Raw genomic sequence first — 19394 nt, 5'->3', positions numbered from 1 at the left:
CCAACGCATGTAAGCGTATACATGCACTTCCACGATCAAATGATTCTCGCGCAAAATACTCGAAAATACTGCCGATGTTTTTATCTGGTCTTAATCCGCCCCAAGCTGAAGTGCAACCCCAATCGGCGAAAGAAAGACAGGTGGTTACAAGTGGGTTCTTGCACACGTTCTGCGTGTACGTAAAGACCATACACGCCGGATTAGTTACGAGTACCGGTACTCAGTGTGCTCAGCGTCAAACGTGAATATACCTGCACGCCTCATGGCGCGCCTATGCAGCGAGTACCGAAAAAACACGCCCTCTTTCGTCCCACTCGGGGCAGATACACTGGGCATTTTAATTATTAAACAAAATTTTTGTTTGTCTGGATAAACTGGATAAGATGTTTTAAAATGAGAAAGACTGATCGTGTCTATCTTTTTTAAAAATTACTTTTTCAGAATTTGTTTCAAACTTTGTGCAACTTGGTTCATTAGAATACAGTGGTTTAATTAATGTTTTCTAATAAAGTTTTAATTACATGTATCTGGATATCTCCGTGAACTTCATTTGTTTGTATTTTGTTTAAATATAAATCCGTGAAAAAGTGTCGAAACGATGGCTGACGTCGCCTACCTCGAAATCCACAGTAAATTGATGGCGTGCGCATGCGCGAACTCTCAACTAAGTGGCGCACAAGGGCACGTGGGTGAACGTACGTGGGGCCGGGACGCCCATCTTTGTTACACTCTAAGCTGGGCCCGCATTAAAACATGTGCATTCTTCTCCTGTGAAAAAGGCACAAACGACGGGCGTAGATGTTGGAAAAGGGGGATTGTCGTTTTCACGAAGGGGACAGGCAACTTTACTAAATTTTGACCAATTAACCACTACATTGAATCTAATCACTAGGTTCACGTAGAAAATTTTCTGCCAAAGAATCATGCAAAAGTTTCCTTACCGCAAAACATGGTTGTTGAAGTATTAGTAGCTTTTGCAATTTCAATAAATCAGAAACTTCTGTTGCGATTATCTCGAAAACGTTTTCTTCAAAATCCACATGTTGATAATAGAGCTGTTGACAGCCAAACTAGGATGAATTGTCAATAAACTGTGGTAGCCCATACAAGACGGTAGGCAACGTTTGTAAACGAAAATAAAGATCTATTAGACTACTTTCCTGTTGCCCGGGATATTTGCACATCAAAAATCTGAAATACGACTACGCAATACCCAGCGCTCTGAAGCATGGTCTGATACAATAAAGGCGGATGGTGGGGGGAGGAAGAGGGGCGTTACCGTATCCCCTCTGAAAACAGGGGGTAACGGTATAGGTTTTTAAAAGAGAGAAAGGCGATTTCATTGAGATTACTTCATTTCCTTCTTTCATATGCTGTGAATTATGCCTCACCACTCGGAAAGGCCATAAAAGGCCACACGTGTAAATTCGTAAAATTTCTGCCCCCCCAAAAAAAGAAATTAGTTTGCCAGCCAAAAAATTGGTGCTGGATCAGCCCTTGATCAGTAAAGATCTGAGTGACAAACTGACTGTCTTGCATTTAGTGTGTGCTTTGGTGTGGGAGGAGAATTAGGGTTATTTCTGTCGCAAATCGTGAATAGAATCATAATGAATTCAGCATTTAGCTTGGCTTTGTGGTAGCCTGAGTTCAATAGGTTATTTTACTTCGGGGGGCAGATCTCATCCTTATTGCCACATTGCAAAGATTTCTTGAAAGCATAAATCCCTTCTCTGTTTTTAATTTTGTAAAGGAAAACGTAGTGCCGCCTTGGAGTCGTATAATTTTGGAGCCCTACCCTTACTGTGTGTGATGTCAAAATTCTTTCTTTCAAAACCGCACAAGTCACTTATGTGGTCGATACAACTTGAATGCATTTTTACACACTGCAGAGTACTTCTGTGATGACTTTCCGCAGGCTAAGTAAAAAAAGTTTTTTTTGCTCCCACCTCCCCATCAAGTGTATTTAGGACGGGGGGCCAAGTAGAAAATTGCGCAAAAACTGACAATTGAGGGCGCACTTGCTCAGTCAACAAGTCACATCATCATACACCCATACATACAGTGCTGCATGTAGTGCACGTGTGATGGTTTCGCACTACCACTGTGTAGAATTACTGTTTTTGCCCGTCATTTGAGAGCTTCCGTTAGCATCATGTCGTCGTTCAAAAAAGCTGCAAAATCTGCCCAGAAGACATACAAGGAAAGGTCACAGGTAACTACAGAAATGACTTAATTGTTTGTGACCAGTCATGGCCGTGACGCGTGAATGCGTTCAGTTGGCACTGCTGAGCGCGATACAGTGTACGTCGATGGAGTAGACAAGACTATTGCAAAGTTACCGTCACTAGTGTTTCCCTGAAGATATATATATCTTTAAGTAGCTCCAGTGTACATGTGAAATTCTGTTTATTTAGTGGTTCTTAAGTAACCCCCAGACTAGCCCCACTAGTGTGGCACGGACTCTCACTCCCGATCCATCCTTAGCCACACATCCGTATGCGTAATTTCGTGTCGGCGTACTGAACATTTTTGGCGCACCCACTTATAATCGTGGGCGCAATTTCTCTTGCATACGAACATGATTCTTGACCTTTCCGTTTTCTAAATACCATTTACTGAATGATTTCACTCACGTTATTCAGGTATTTTCCAGTCTTTTTTCCTTTATCCATTCAATCTAACGGGCTCACTCTCACAATCGCCATCTTTAAAATAAGGTCATTGACCCCTCATCGTCTCAACGGCTGTTCCATGTCAAGACATGTAATAAACGGACTGAGCGATAAGATACTACATGTACCAATGGACTCTTCCAAAACTTTGGCAGCAGTTTAGATGTCTTGACATGGAACAGCCGTTGAGATGATGAGGGGTCAAGTGATGTACCAAGTAACGTACCCATCGTACGTTATTTTTTCAGAACTTTAGGATATTTTCTCTAGCATTTTCCTTAAGAATGATAAATTTAGGAACTTTAACTCTAACCCTCCTCAATCCTTCACCTGTTGGAGGATTGAGGAGGGTTAGGGTTATGGTTCTGTTTAGAATTTTCTGCCCAATTTACTTGTACAGTAGCATTTACTTGGAGAAAATACATGTAGATGGCGCAGCCCCGTCATGCCCGTATGCCCTCTAGCACACATTAGGGGTGTGCATTTGCGGGTATTTTTAGAACCGGGTACCCGTTTTTTGTTAACATCGGGTACCCGGGTACCCGGAAAAGAGATTGCCTGATAATGGCATTGCGCGCAACCCGGTGGATCACATGCCCGAAACACGGTTCTTTTTGGTACCTAGGAAGCAAGCAGAACATTGTTCTAAACGTTTGAGTTAATCTCTCCTACCTTTTTATCACACGGAATTGTTATCTTCAGTTTTCAAATTTTGTGTGGATGTATGAAACAGAAAAACAAATCTTCACGGGAAACGTCAGAAAAAAGAACAGAGCTGCAAACCACGTACATGATATACGCACCTGCAAACGCTCAAAGGAAATGTCCCGGATGCTGCGTGACCACGGAGACGCGGAACGCATGTGGCGTGCACGAATGGTGAGCGCTGGTCGTGTCATGTGCGGACCAGATCAGTGCTCTGTACGTCACGGGTAAAAAGGATCAAAGTTTTATGTACAAAAATACCACCGTAACTCGAACAATGCCCACACCATTACATCCACTTATTTTGAAGTTTCTGATTCAAAAAACTGCCACCAAAATGCTTCAAACGGCGTTGAAAGAATCGGAAGTCTATATAGGGTCAGGAGTCACCGCAAGTTCATTTCTTTTCTGACGAGGACCAGTACGTTGCATAAATCAACGTAGCTGCAACTGTGTAATCCTGGCTTTCAAGACGCTGAAACTAACCTGATTGCAATGCGGGCCCAATAGTAGTCCCCTTCAGGCAGTCCAATCGCTGACACTGCAGCAGCCATGTGACCGTAAAAAGAAAGGTCATGTGACCAAAAATAAGGAAGCCCAAGTGAAAAAAATAGCAGCGCTCCATGTTGTTAAATGACTAAGCGATACGAAAGTTTTTCCACACGAAGGTACGTACCACGATGAAGTGGTTTAGTTTTATAAATACTTTTTCAGGATAACTCCATTCCCCTGAGGTTCAAATTGTCGAGATTTTAATGCATAAGTACTTCGACAAGGAAAATTTGATTGGCCGACTGTATTATGACTTGCACCTGTCAACATTTCCTTTTTTTTCGAATGAAAAAATACTTGGATTTGAAATGCTTTAGTACATACAGAAAAAATCATTCCTGCTTTTTTGTTTAATTCCTCATCCACAGTTCCGGTGAATTACTGAGGAAATTCAAGTTGCTTTAATTTAAAATAATTTTGAAACGGAATATTTCTTGGTATAAAACTTATCTAAACTGGTTCTCTGACTCTTTGGGTTTTTAGCGCACATTTAGTGCTTTGATTATAAAAAGAGGCCGATCAACCGCACAATCTGTGCGTGATCGCTACTTACCGCACGCCGTGTGGAGTCCAAGTACCGCAGGAATATTACACAATCCGCTCTCGCTTCGTCGTCAATCCCGACATAAAGTAATTTTCATTCATATTGTTTTATTTGACAAAAATACTCTTAATTCAAACAGTAAGCACTACTTATTCTGCACAAAAGTCATTTAGGCCGACAGGGTTTGATAGTTACAAATACAGTCATGCAAGTGTACATCAACAGCGCTCCCCCCTCATAAGTTAAAACTCCTTCGGTCTCTTGTTCATATAGGTTTGGTACAGTCATTTTCCTAGTTCCGGATCGCGAAAATTATTCAGTAAGACTGCAGCTAAAAAATCCTCAAATTCGAGTGAAATATGGTCAGAAGTCAACTTTGTGTTTGGATATACTTCAATTTTTTTTTTCAAAATCTAAGCTTTTATATTTGGATTCACAGGATCGATCGACGAAAGTGATGATGACACCTTTCCTAGTTCTGGATCGGTTTAGGATCGAGACAAAAACGTCTTCAAAAATAAAAAGTAACCACACGAAAAATCCATTTTCAGCCAAAACCATTGTAAAAAGTTGCTTTTCTAATAGAGAATCTTTTAATTTTGAGAAAATTAGATGAAAAATAAGAATTCTAATGAATTAAAAAGGTAGAAATTGCGTACGGTTTGACTCGACTTTTAAACTGTACAGTGAGCTATCAACGTTATCCTCCCCGCGCCGCACAGTTGACGAACCCATTACGTCACATACATTTCTGCTGCGCCCGTGTAGTTGAGTTCGCAACGACTTTGCGTGGTAACGCCGCGCGATCCGAGAGTGGGGGAAAAGCTTGCAGTTTTCGCTAAATTAACAAAAACAGAAACTCTAAAAAAGTCATTTTAATTAAGTGGACATTAGATGCAAAGGTTTATATGACTATTCAATTTAAAGAAATATTTAAAATCACACGTTGCGAGTGACCTATCGCCGGTGAATTTTAGTGGTTTTTCACTCTTGTGAACTAGGAAATTCCGGAACTAGGAAAACGACTTGCGGTACAATGGGCGGAGTGGGTAACAAAATTAGCTGTCGATCTCCGAATTCAAGTTTCATGTATGACCGCGGGACCGGGTTTTCATCGGCACGGTGGTTTTCCATGAAGTCTGTCCTTCAGTAAGAAATTTCACAGACATTTTATGCATGAATGTTTGTTCCTAATTTATTTACTTTTTTACGGGTACCCGGCCCGGAAAAATGGAACCGGGTTTTGAAATCGACGGGCGGGTACCCGGCACAGGCCTAGCACACATACTGTTTATGAGATTGCGACACTTTGGCTCGCGGAATCTATCCTCATGAAGCAAATTACTTTTGTCAATAATTCCACTTTCTCAATCAGATCTCCTCCATTCGTCCAAACTGATCCCAACATGTATACATGTATCTCTCTGAAAATTTTCAACAGTGGTTTGTGGACCATCTGACCGGTTAAATGTAGTTTCTGCCAAAGTTCATAAATTTGGGTAGGTAACCAGAAACACGATTTTTTTTGTTTGGCGTTACAAAATTGGATGCCAAAATCAGGATTGTCCAAAAGATGCCTGAGTGGAGACACTGTAACCCTTCTATCCAAAACCAAATGCAATGATTGATTACATACATGTTGTTTTCTCTCTGTTGGTGAATGAACCCTAAGCCGACCAGTTACTTCAAAATTTCCCGAGATGTTTGTGGATTTTTGGGGGGTATCCGAGAGGGTTGCTCACAAAATTTGCCTGTGGAGTTAGGGTTAATCGAAAACCTTGTTCACTTTATTCAAGTTTTCCTTACATGTTTTGTTGCAGCCTGCCAGCAGACATAACCTGGGCTTGCTGGAGAAGAAGAAAGATTACAAACTACGAGCCAAGTATGTACATTAACATGTAGATGGAGTCTTACCTGAGCATTTAAGGCACACTTCACAATGTCTAAGGCTTACATGTACGTTTACATGTAGTCGATTTGAATAATTGGTGAATATTGGAACTTTGGTTGTACCCGATTCCTACAAAAACAGAACAATTTCAGAACAAGTGCAGAAGAAAAGAACAGCATGGAGAAATAAGTACATGTATGTTTGGGCCATACTGGCGGGCATATGGATGCATTCAGCTGCCTGTACCTTAAAGTTTAGGCCTACTCGTTAAACCTTGGAATACTTGTACCATGTATACCGTTATGCTTGGAAAACAATATTCTCTAACCGAATGAATGATTTTTTTCCCTGTTCCTATTCCATTCATGTTCACCTCTGTGTATAAAGTTTCGAAAACGCAAGTAAATACAGTATTCAGGGTTCAGCCCTATCAACTTCAGATGAGTCCTGCAATTTGCAATGTTTGCCGATGCTTGCTGATGACAGTAGAGACTAGTTTGCAGGCTGTTGAATGCATCAGATAAAGTCAAATACAACGGCACTTGCGGGCTTATGGATTTCTTTTGATTGAAGCAGGTTCATTTCAAGAGTTTGCCCTTCAGTGGAGTGATTCAGTGAGCCTTGTTTACTTGGTGCACGCCAAGAGCTTGGTTAAAATTCATGAGCTACATGTAGCTTGGTTAGGATTCGAACCCATTCCATCCATAGTTGTTGACGATGATACTCACTTCTACGTCAACTTCAAACTGGCCAGCTGACCCCTTACAAGCTGAGTTGTTGAGTGGTTGAGATACCTACACTAGGAGGCAGGAGGTCCTGCGTCTGAATCCCACCTGATCAGTGGCCTAGCTAGGATTGTACTAGTGGGGGGGGCACAAAGGGGGCACCAGCATCTTATGGGGGCACCAGCATCTTATGGGGGCACCAGCATCTTATGGGGGCACCAGCATCTTATGGGGGCACCAGTATCTTATGGGGGCACCAGTATCTTATGGGGGGCACCAGTATCTTATGGGGGGCACCAGCATCTTATGGGGGGGCACCAGCATCTTATGGGGGGGGCACCAGCATCTTATGGGGGGCACCAGCATCTTATGGGGGCACCAGCATCTTATGGGAGGGGGCACCAGCATCTTATGGGGGGCACCAGCATCTTATGGGGGCACCAGCATCTTATGGGGGGCACCAGCATCTTATGGGGGGCACCAGCATCTTATGGGGGGCACCAGCCTTCAGGGGTGTGAATTTTTTTGGGGGCAAGTTTTTGTTAGCCTTGTTCAATATCCATTCATCCCTTTTTCTGTTGGGGGAGGGGACCGGGAATTTATGGGGGGGGGGACATGTGCCCCCAGGCCCCCCTGTGGCTATGCCACTGCACCTGATCAAGTTTGAACATGGTCTCAGAATGCACTAAGCAAACACGCTTAATAAACAAATACAGGGGGCTCAGAATGCACTAAGCAAACATGCTTAATAAACAAATACAGGGGTCTCAGAATGCAGGAAGCAAACACGCTTAATAAATAAGTATTTTTTTTGTATTCATACTGCATGGGTGGGTTTGACTAGCTTCCATGAGTTAAACTTCGGCCCCATCGTCTTGCTTGTTTCAAACAGCACGCAATATCATCCCCACATTTATTTGTCGGTTTCACCATGAAGTGACGTATAGGGTAGGTTTGGTCATCAACGAGGTGATCTTCCATCCATAGACTTTTAGTGTACATGATATGTCAGTTGGTGGTGCGGCAACTCTCCACGATACGTCACTTCATGGTGAAACCGATGAATTGAAGGTCCCCGTAGTAACTTTAGCTGGCCAAGATGGTCTAATGGGGGGGGGGTGGGATTTCTTTACTCTCGTTCACCTTACATGTATTTAGCCATTTTGACTGACATTGTACTTTCTTCCTCTTCGATGCCAGGGATTACCATGAAAAGCAAAACAAGTTGAAGAAGTTGCGTAGGAAAGCACTTTTTCGAAATCCGGATGAGTTTTATTTCAAGATGGTCAGCTCTCGACTTGAGGTAGGTATTCAAAGTCAATTTAATGCTGCTGCTTGTTTTTAATTCCCTGGGCCAAGTACATTATATCCAATGGTTTATGGTGTTTGGCCGTATATCAATTTATCAAAAGTTGGCAAGTATTGCTACCTGTTTCAAAAGTTGAAGTTTTCAGTTTAGCTGCTTGGGGAAAAGGCACTTCATAGCCATCAGAAAGAAGTATTTGTGCTTTCTTTTAACCCGAGAAGTTTTCAAAGTATGGAGTCCGTTGTTTCATGCAGCAAAAAGCATTCTTGTACGCTTTGTCAGTTCGCGAGTAGGCCAGCAAACAAATATCGTTTCTTTATGAATTGATCATTTTTCAGTTTGTTCATTCCGTGCCAAAGTTGAAATTGGAATACCTCCGATGTGACCTGACTCAGATTGGCCTCAAAAAATTCTGAAAATACCCAGACATACCTAACGAGGACAAATAAAATTTCAGCTTCACGGGTGTTTGAACAAGAATGACCCAATTTTTCATTCAGAATACAATCAAAAACAGTAATCGATCAACGGCTGTTTGACTTAATGCAATCGAAAGGGAATGATTTATTGGTCAAACAGAATAACCATAAGCTCGTGGCTCTCTCCATAATCTGGAGGGATGCTCTGGCAAAGTACAGTAGCCATTTGCATGCCAAATATTTACGTGATAATATCTAAGGATGGAGATTTGCTTTTAATTTGAAAAGCTTTTCAAAACTTTCCCATACTGTTTAAACATGTTTACCTCCCACCCTTACCATGAAGTCATTGAAAAGTTTAAACACAACAAGCTATTCACAATGTAAATACATGTGGTTGACGCAAAGCTCTGGTGATGAATTCATGACCGAGCAGTGAAGTGTTTCAAAAATCAGATTACATTTTACAGGTATTGTTTGCAATAAGAGTGAATGCCAGATTGCATCAATCAAAACGCCAAACCCCTAAAAGGAACGTTTGGGAAAATTTGAAAACGGAGTTAGAACTTTTTTCACTTAAACTTTTTAAGCGTGTAAAGGTCCCACCCTCAGTAATGTCATAAGTCAAATGTATGCAGATGCTAAGCAGAATTTTTCCAGTTATCTAGTTTTAATTTATCCAGGCCCTGTAAAGATGATCAGGTTGTCTGTTTTGGTCAAAACGCTGACAGTTCCTTGAACCACGGACGGGCGATGCATATATCTACATGTACATGTAGGTCTAATCTCCCATCTATTTCGTACACGTGGGAAATCTTTGAGACAGACTGTATGTTGAACTCAGCCGCTGCACATGGCCTACATAGGACAAATACTGAATCTCTCTGTGGTGGAACCTCAAGAGAGTTGCAGAATATTCAAGCTGGCAATGAGAAATGATTTATAAATATTCTAGAAGTGACTCACACAAGCCATGTTTGTGGCATTTCAATGAATATCATACCGTCGATTTCTAAATTTAGGTGTTGCCAAAATAATACTGTCGGCAAAAAGTTAAATATGCTCTTGCCGTTTGATGCATAGATGTTTTCTTTTGTTGATTTACCTCAGGATGGGGTCCATAAACGCCTCAAGAAGGAAGAGACAGTAACTGCGGAGCAGGAGAAGTTGATGGCGACTCAAGATAAGAAATATGTCAACTATAAGCTTGCTGTGGAAACCAAGGTAGCATCTCCGTCAAGTTTTGTACAATATGTTTTCAAAATATTGGTCCGTACCAGGTGCAAAAAATTAGTTGTGGATGGGAACTTGTGGTATAAGGGGAAATACATGTACACTACTTGTACTGCAAGTTGGAGAAACTTGGACAGGTTCAGTTCGAGAGAATTTTGCAGTGTTCCATTCAGTCAAACTGCTTGGCTATTTCTTTTATGCCGTTTATACGAAGTAGCCTTAACATCATTTTAGACAGTGAGTTTGATGTTCAGTGTGAAGACAAACATGATTCATAAAATCTTGTCTAATATGTTATGTCGATACTGAAGCCTCCTTTTTTCATCTCTCACGTCGTGGCTGAAAAGGATCCACCCTCAGATTTCTTCATTTAAGAGCTTGCGATCGTTAACTCTTTTCCTAATCTCTTTTTTTTTTTTCAGAAAATTGAGAAGCTACGTTCAACCTTGCACCTGGTTGAAGAAGTCACGGAGAAGCCACAAAATAAACACATCTTTTTTGTTGACACGAAGGAAGAAGGTGAGTTCAACTGATTCTTATGACGAACCTGTCTAATCGAGACACAAGAGGTCACTGTGCTGCCTAGAAACATAAGTGCAAGTGAAGGACTTGGAATAAGGAGTGTAGTAACTCTAGATCAAGGAGGAACACCCTTACAACATCTCCTAAAAATTACTGGAACACGCATAGAATAGGGACTTCAACGTTGCAAGAGTTCAATGCTTTAAATAGGGCCTAAGTCAGTCGCAAAAGTGACCAAATTTTTGCTTATGTGATCATATTTTCACCATACAGTTGCCATTTGCGACTTAAGACCGCTTAAAACCACTTTAGAAATGTACTTGAACAATGTTGAGTATGCTTAAAAATTAAAAAAAAACAGTGATTATGTACTGAAAATTCGTTTCAAAAAAGAAAAAAAAAAACAGCTGCGCAAGTCGCACATGACTTTAAAGCATACCATGTGTGCTGTACATGTACATAGTGTACATGTGTCATGATCACACGCATGTGTTGGTTGGTTCCCGATATAATCATACGTTGTTGATGCACTGTATACGGACACCGGGCCATTTTGCAAACCACGGCATGGGCTCCGTTTTTTGCTGCTTTTTTGCTTCAACGTAAATGAAGCCTGAAACAGAGCTTATTCCAGATTTCAAAGGTGTCGCTGTGATTTGGAGTGTTGGCGTGATTCATGCAGCAGGATGTCCCATGACACGCTGAAACTACGGAAACATCTGTGGCTGATAATCCCTTGGCAAGAACCCTGATTTATATGCACGTTGTGTGGTGTACGTGTGCCGGGCCGGATCATGATTCAATGACATGGACGATGTAAACACAGGGTATTTATACTACATGTGTGTATGTACATTCATGAATAATTCAGCGCACATGTTTATTCAACTTTCATTAAATTGCTGGCACCTAAATTTTCCCCATTAGGAGCCAGTGGCTACCAAACATTTTTTTTTATGGTTAAAGGGTTGCTAGAGTTGCAAGCTTAGAACAGGTAGAGGAACAATACTTGCTTTTAAACCTTCATATTGTAAGTGTGCTCCACCTCAGTCTAGTATTGCTCCACTCCTCGTTCTGAGAGTGTTCCACCTCAGTCTAGTATTGCTCCACTCTTCGTTCTGAGTGTCCTCCACTTCAGTCTAGTATTGCTCCACTCATTGTTCTGAGTATGCCCCTCCTCAGTCTAGTATTGCTCCACTCTTCCTTCTGAGTGTCCTCCACTTCAGTCTAGTATTGCTCCACTCTTCGTTCTGAGTGTGCCCCTCCTCAGTCTAGTATTGCTTCACTCTTCGTTCTGAGTGTCCTCCACTTCAGTCTAGTATTGCTTCACTCTTCGTTCTGAGTGTCCTCCACTTCAGTCTAGTATTGCTTCACTCATTGTTCTGAGTATGCCCCTCCTCAGTCTAGTATTGCTTCACTCTTCGTTCTGAGTGTCCTCCACTTCAGTCTAGTATTGCTTCACTCATTGTTCTGAGTGTGCCCCTCCTCAGTCTAGTATTGCTCCACTCTTCGTTCTGAGTGTCCTCCACTTCAGTCTAGTATTGCTTCACTCTTCGTTCTGAGTGTCCTCCACTTCAGTCTAGTATTGCTTCACTTTTCGTTCTGAGTGTGCCCCTCCTCAGTCTAGTATTGCTTCACTCTTCGTTCTGAGTGTCCTCCACTTCAGTCTAGTATTGCTTCACTCATTGTTCTGAGTGTCCTCCACTTCAGTCTAGTATTGCTTCACTCATTGTTCTGAGTGTGCCCCACCTCAGTCTAGTATTGCTCCACTCCTCGTTCTGAGTGTGCCCCACCTGAGTCTAGTATTGCTCCACTCCTCGTTCTGAGTGTCCTCCACCTCAGTCTAATGTTGCTCCACTCCTTGTTCCGAGTGTGCTCTACCTCAGACTAGTGTTGCCTCACTCATTGTTCTGAGTGTGCCCCACCTCAGTCTAGTGTTGCTCCACTCCTCATTCTGAGTGTGCCCCACCTCATTCTAGTGTTGCTCCACTCCTCATTCTGAGTGTGCCCCACCTCAATCTAGTGTTGCTCCACTCCTCATTCTGAGTGTGCTCCACCTCAGTCTAGTGTTGCTCCACTCCTCATTCTGAGTGTGCTCCACTCCTCATTCTGAGTGTGCCCCACCTCAGTCTAGTGTTGATCCACTCCTCATTCTGAGTGTGCCCCACCTCAGTCTAGTGTTGCTCCACTCCTCATTCTGAGTGTGCCCCACCTCATTCTAGTGTTGCCTCACACATTGTTCTGAGTGTGCCCCACCTCAGTCTAGTGTTGCTCCACTCCTCATTCTGAGTGTGCTCCACTATTGTTTGTTAGTGGAAGCATCAGGTACCATTTCACCAGTTCTTGCTTAAATCAAGCAGAATCCATAGGAGAGGTGCTACAGAACAAACACTGACTGCTCTACCACAGGTGTAGTAAAGCTAACCTCCCTCAGTGACCAATGGATTATTCTATTTTCTCCTGGCTTCCCCTCGGTAAAACATAGCATGCTACATGGATCACCTGGGAGGGGGAGAGACTACGACACTGTCACCACCTATGACACTGTCACCCTAGGTGAATTGAAATTATGATAATCAAGATTTTCATTTTTTTGTCTTTGTTCCAGTTGATTCGTTTGATATTACATCACACCTTGGGAAATTGCAATCAGTGACCTCACCCCCTCTGGATGAAACCAGTGAAGATGTATGTACTACATGTGTCTGTATGTAAATCAATCCCAAAATTTAAACATTTCTTGGTACAAGAGAATAGATGGAAGTCAGAACCAGTCCAATAGTTCTTTACTACTTTGCATATGAAATGTCTCTGTTTCTTTGCAATTCCTCCCGAGCCATGCCACCAGACTTCTTTGAAGGGCTCCTGCAATGGAATTTGTGTCCAGATGTCACAATGCACTTTTACCATTATTTCTCAGTTAACCTCATTTTCAATTTGTTTCTTCGCTATTTCAAAGGGTGCTTTACTGTGATTGTGGTTTTTACGCTAATGGGTATTTCTATATTCACGAGAAACACTGTGATGTCATCCCAGGAAAAAAAAGCAAGCAGCTTTCTTCGAAATGCTGTAAATGAGTTAGTTCTCGATTAAGAAGATTGATCAGAGAAACATCATTGAACCGTGTCTTCCCCAGATGACACCTCGGCAAGAGCGCCCTCGGTCGTTTAGGAAGGCGTGGATCGTTCAAATTTTTTTTAAAGTGCACTTTTCAATACATTGACCTAGTAGAGATGTCAAATTATACCGTGAAGAAGACTATACAAATGCAGGAATATGTCTCAGAGAAATCCATTGCAGCTACACTTTAATGATCTGTCTTTTCAGGAAAGTGGGTCATATTCTAGCCTATCGTGGTTCGTGATTGAAATCCCTTTGCTTCACGCCATCACCCAATAGGTTTAGGAAAAGGAATGTTTTAACTTTTCATCTCTTTTCAAACAGCATCCAAAATGTCTTTTCCTTGTGCCCAGATACTGGAAATGGAGAAAGCCAAGAAATACCGTGAACTATCCCAACGAAAAAAACGACAGAAAGAGTTAAAAATCATTGGAGATAAGATGGAGGCCAGAACGCTGAAGAAGGTATACTATTCTCTCAGATACAAATCTAATATCATCCTTGTTCATATCACAATGTGAAATAAAGACTAGTCCCCGCCCCTCCCTGCACAGTCCCAGCCATAACGCAGAGAGTACTAACCAGATTACTCATTTGCATGGATAACGTTGCTACTTTCACCTGAACAGTTGATATTGTAGCGGGAGGGGCAAACTGGCATATAATACAGGGACCTGTGGCGCCCCCTGGCTTTCGCTTTGAGTACTTCGAGACCCCTGGGTCTACAAACGTCATATCCCACATCACATCAGGCAATAATATTTCAGTATTCTTCCGTTCTGAGATGTTATGAATCTAATACGGGCAATTCACAACGTTAGCCAATCATGACGCGTGAAATTTGTCGACCCTTTCCAAACGTGCGCTGGATTGACAAATTTTGCGTATTGTGATTGGCCAACGTGTTGCAAACTCTTGATGGTGCAAAAGTGTAAAACGGCCGTATTTCTTGCATGTTTTTTAGGATAAGAGAAGGAAGGTCCTAGTTAAGGGAGAGACACAGACGGCATCAGCAGTCTACAAATTCTACCCCGAGAGGAAAAGATGACACTTGTTGTCAGGATGAGACTGAGAGATTGGTCGTCAAGGAAATAATCAGAAAGGGGGTGGGGGGAGCTAAGAAAGAGGAGCAGTAATTGTGGTTCTCTTGCGTGCTGCTCTTCTTGGTCACTGGTAAAGACAGTTGTTGCATACCATTGCCGATCGGTCTCATGCAGAAATGGCAGAGAAAGTGACTAGTCAAGAGCCTAGAAACTAGTCAGCAGTTACCGAAAGTGTTTGCGTCAAGCGATGTTGTGCATGATATTTTGAAGATACCTTTAATAAGGGGAACATCTATTAAGTATGCAAATCATTAGCTTCCCACAAGAAAAACTGAATAATTTGTTATTAAATTTGTAGCCGAATACTTTCTTTTCAGAAGTTTTCTTGAGAATGGCTCAAATGTGTTTTTTAAGCCACTCAAGAAAAACAGCATTCATTTGGCACACTAAAATAATCGGACAGGGAATCACTCCACCATACCAGTCAGTCTGCGACATTGTAACTAACAAGACCCCAGGACACTTTGCTTCAGTGCGATATCCTCAAAACAACTGCTCAGATTTCCTTACATAAGTTTATTACCCTTTTGTGCAGTTTGTCTGCTCTTAATGTACACAGCCCCATAGGAAATTACTTTGATCGATAATTCTTACCTTATAGATGTCCGATCTTGCAAATCTGTGTAAATGGGCCCGTGTACATGAACAACATAATAGGAGATACTGAAAAATGGGCAAAAACATGGCTGTCAATTGCTCTCTTGCGTTGAGTTGCCATCTCGTATTCCCGGCTGTACATGTACATGCTTTGGATGCTTGAAAAGGTAATGTGCTCCACCGCTGTGCAAAACTCTTCCAATTTATTAAATTTGTAGCCAGATACTTTCCTTTTAGAGTTTTCTTCAGAATGGAGCAAAGATGTTTTCTAAGACACTCAAGCAAAACAAAATTGAACTGAAAAAGCAAATTGGTTGCAGCGAAAATTGTGGATTTCGAAGAATTTGTATGATTAAAAACTCGTAAGTTAATTACAGTACAATCTCAGATTCCAGTGTCTTCTTGTGAGACTTACAGTCCGTGGTTGCTTGTGTTATTATAATTTTCTTTACAGCATGTTGTTTTGGTCTGACACGTAAATAGTTAGTAAATCCATGGCTGTTTTTGCCCTCTCCTTAAGTGCTAGTGATTTTTAATCCTAATCCATATAAGTTTGACGCCACTTTGGATCTCGGCAGTGGTGTGTCCAGCAGGGGTGGGCTATTCCCGGAGATGTGTTGTCAACTCGGAAGAGGAGCTTAGAGACATGCACCTATCTGTAGGGGGTTGAGGATTTTTTGGCGGGTAAAACTTGTGGACGTTTTTTCAGAAAAAATTGTCAATTTACCCCCAGGACTAAAAGCTTTGATCCACCACAGGGTTCCGGCGATGGTATGAAATGCATAATTCCTATATATATATATCAAAGGTTTGTGTACAAACTTTACTGGAGGTTCATCTATGTACATAGATTCTAACCAATTTCATGAAAGGTTAACCAAACTGCCGTTGGCATAAGAGTGAATGGGAATGATTTCGGCTTAGATCTACCCTTTGCCGCTTTTAAAGGATACATGTTTTCGGCAGGCGTTGTTTTTGTGTCCAGCGTCTGACCCCAATGAGAAGCAGTGCAGTACCACCACATGAAGACGACTCCCTCGTAGTTGAACTTGCCAAAAGTTTTCTTGGACGACTGAAACCCCACTTCTTTTTTACCGGCCCCAACACCAGCCCCGCACGGCTCCTTGTGCCATCATCCCGCCGCCCCGCTCCGTCCACGTCCACCGCCCTCGGTGCTTTCTCTACTCTGCCGGCCAATTTTTACCCGTACACCTGACCAGCTCGATCGTTGCCGCCACATACGGCACACGCTGGACTTGCAGGTGCTAGCCAACATGATCGACACTCCCTGCAGAGAGTTCACCAGCACAGATACGTACCACAGAGGCTTGGAATCGAAGATGTTGGTCAGTAGGAATAGACGCCAAGATATCCCCGTCCACAGATACACCTAAACGAAAAAGAAATGCACCTGGTTAATCAAATTGGTGCATTTAAGGTTTGTTCCAATTACGATTTTCAAATTTCGAACGCAACTGATACACGAACAACAGATTGCAGAAATCTGGCAAATCACTTACAGGTGATAATCGAGGAATCGGCTCATTAAGTTACTTTCTCCACATAAATTCTTGAAAGCTATATAGGCGTAGCAAGTTCATTAACTCGGGCAGTTGGGTCGAGTGAAGGCTTATTTCTCATTCCAGCCGGCTTCCTGTTCCCCTCCCGCCTCTCCTGGGGGGCCTTTTTGTTTTATTGATGTTCCTTTTTGTCAAATTTTCAACGTATTTTGAATTTTTGTTTCTGGCACGCATGCTATAAACAATGCAAGTTTAAAACCTGTTAAGCGGGTTAAAGCTTCTTTATTTCAAACATATCAGCAAAGTGTAAAGAGATTTCAATGAAAGAAAAGCACTATAATACGTCTCTGCTATACGTCTCCGTGAAAGTGGCTGTTTTGAAGGATGCTGAAGAGAAAAAGGTAAGTTCACCACTTTCAAATGATCCGCAAATTCGAGGTCACCTTCATCTTCTGACACCTTCTGACGAGATGGGCAAACGTGACAGTCCGTAATTGCTGTGGATGCGGGGTCAGATATTTAAAGACAGAAAGGAGGATAACACCTTACTTAATTGTATTCTTCACGATTGTTTTTTTGAAAAGGAAATGAAGGGTGATGATATAGTGACTGTGTTTAAAAATAACCTCATGCTGAAGAATATCTCCAAGTATTCTTATAATGATTGATAAAGTTACCCCCGAAAAACAAGAGAATTTTTGGAATAGTGCTTTAAATATAAACTTGGAAGATGAACATTTTGAGGCGTACATAACTTTAAATGTGCAACTGAAACCAGATTAGACAAGAGCTTTTTATTTTAAGATGTTTCTTTTTAATATTGGAAGAAAAGATTCTCCTAACTGTGCTTTTTGTGAAAAATGTCCCAAAACTTCGATTCCTATTTTTTCATGAGTGTGATCATGTTTCACCCATCTTGTCAGACCTCATGTCTTTTATCAATCAAAATCTCAAAGACCCTATTCAGTTTGGGACATTTGAATTCTTTTTGGGTGTTCCCCATAATAAATGTTTGACTTTTCTTTTTCTTTTCATTAAGTTTTATTTATATAGATGTAAATTCCAGACTCAAATCCCTTCTTTTTGGGGTTAAGATTATTTTTTACAAAGTCAGTATGATATAGAATATAAGACTGCTATGAAAACCTAAACCTTAGTCTTCATTATAAAAAGGGAAATTTCAATTCTGATTCTCTAGACCCTATGCAACTTCAATTCATTTATGATGACCATTTCTTTACATTTCTTCACCGGTCCCCAAATGTCCTTAATGAAGTTTTGTATGATTCGTGCTTTTACTTTCTAATGTATGTTTGTTTTGTGTTTTTCTTATCAATGAAACACAGAAAGAAAAAAGTAAATAGAAAAGTATGCGTATGGGAAGGGACAGGGGTAAGAACCATTACGTGTGCCCTGCGCAGTCAGTGGCGTACCGTGGCGGGTAAGCAGTGGTGTATCTTCAGTCTTCTGTTGTGGCTGTGGCCAGCAAAATCCTCATTACCCTCTGAAAGGCGCTTACAGTTCACCGGCAACGTGCACGATGTCTCCAGGGTGCAACATCTCCCACCCGCCGCTTGATACTCCACTGAGAGTGAGGGAGGTATTATATATACCTCCCGCCCCATAGATTCGAAATAGTACCTAGTTCCCCATAACTTCTCTCCCCCCTATTTGTAAGTTGTCATTTCCTGCCACGAATACTCCTTTGCTCGCAAGTTTTGCTTTCCACAAAGCGTGCTTCTTCACCATTGTCAGCCTCCTAAGAATATAATGTGGTTATAAATTAACAGAGCCCCGAGTAGAGAGCGCCCCCACGCATACGGAGATCCGGTCAGCAATTCTAGTCCACCTTTGGCGCCGTACATAAAGTACGTCTGCACGAAGGGGGGGGGGTGATGGTGTGGGGGCCGTTGCGTGCATCATGCGTACAGAGGGGGAGGGGGTTCAAGCCAGTGTGTACCGCACGCATCATATCAGTACAGTTTCTCATACAATTTAGCTTTTGCTTTTGTGCGTCGAAATTCAAACACAGGAGCCTCCACCGTTCGCCCCACCTTTTATCCTGCCAACGCACATCATTAGTAAATCGCAACATCACTCATGACACAATGACCGGCAGCATCTTCCGGAGTTGTGGCAGGCGTACGCTACGGGGGGGTCTCTAATAAAAAAAGAATTGATTGGATAGAGTTCACAGGTTGGGTAGGCCGCCTACTCGTATATAAATATTAATAAAGCACATAGTACATCAGCTATGATCACCTGTACTGTAGCACCACTCTTTAGTACTTACACGTAATATCATACACATAAGAAAGTTATTTGCAAAAACATTACTGTCTCGTGATGATTTTTTTTTATAAGAAAAGAAATTTGAAAAAATACAACAGAAAAAAAGATGATTGACCCAGACGTGATTTGAACACGCAACCTTCTGATCTGGAGTCAGACGCGCTACCGTTGCGCCACTGAGCCACTCTTACGA

General features: G+C 41.9%; 1 protein-coding gene, 1 long non-coding RNA gene and 1 other non-coding gene across 3 annotated transcripts; 1 reads left to right on the top strand and 2 right to left on the bottom strand.

Moving 5' to 3' along the window:
* Positions 1 to 2039: 2039 nt before the first annotated feature.
* Positions 2040 to 15095, top strand: LOC147796691 (putative U3 small nucleolar RNA-associated protein 11). Its single transcript, XM_087146770.1, has 8 exons — positions 2040 to 2212; positions 6294 to 6355; positions 8290 to 8392; positions 9925 to 10038; positions 10470 to 10566; positions 13178 to 13257; positions 14043 to 14153; positions 14654 to 15095. Exons 1-8 carry the CDS (start codon positions 2153 to 2155, stop codon positions 14735 to 14737), a joined length of 711 nt encoding a protein of 236 aa, XP_087002896.1. The 5' UTR covers positions 2040 to 2152; the 3' UTR covers positions 14738 to 15095.
* A 193-nt stretch (positions 15096 to 15288) lies between these two features.
* Positions 15289 to 18724, bottom strand: LOC110983340 (uncharacterized). Its single transcript, XR_002598707.2, has 3 exons — positions 18343 to 18724; positions 16343 to 16779; positions 15289 to 16045 (listed from the first exon to the last, which is right to left on the bottom strand). It is a non-coding gene; the product is annotated as an uncharacterized LOC110983340 (long non-coding RNA).
* A 588-nt stretch (positions 18725 to 19312) lies between these two features.
* Trnaw-cca (transfer RNA tryptophan (anticodon CCA)) lies at positions 19313 to 19384 on the bottom strand. The gene has a single exon. It is a non-coding gene; the product is annotated as a tRNA-Trp (tRNA).
* Positions 19385 to 19394: the final 10 nt, after the last annotated feature.

The sequence above is a fragment of the Acanthaster planci genome, linkage group LG15 (genome assembly GCF_054643075.1).
Source record: "Acanthaster planci isolate LZ-2023a linkage group LG15, COTS_SCS, whole genome shotgun sequence".
NCBI classification, from domain to species: domain Eukaryota; kingdom Metazoa; phylum Echinodermata; class Asteroidea; order Valvatida; family Acanthasteridae; genus Acanthaster; species Acanthaster planci.
The sequence above is the reverse complement of the archived record's forward strand: the minus strand, read 5'-3'. Positions and strand labels throughout refer to the sequence as shown.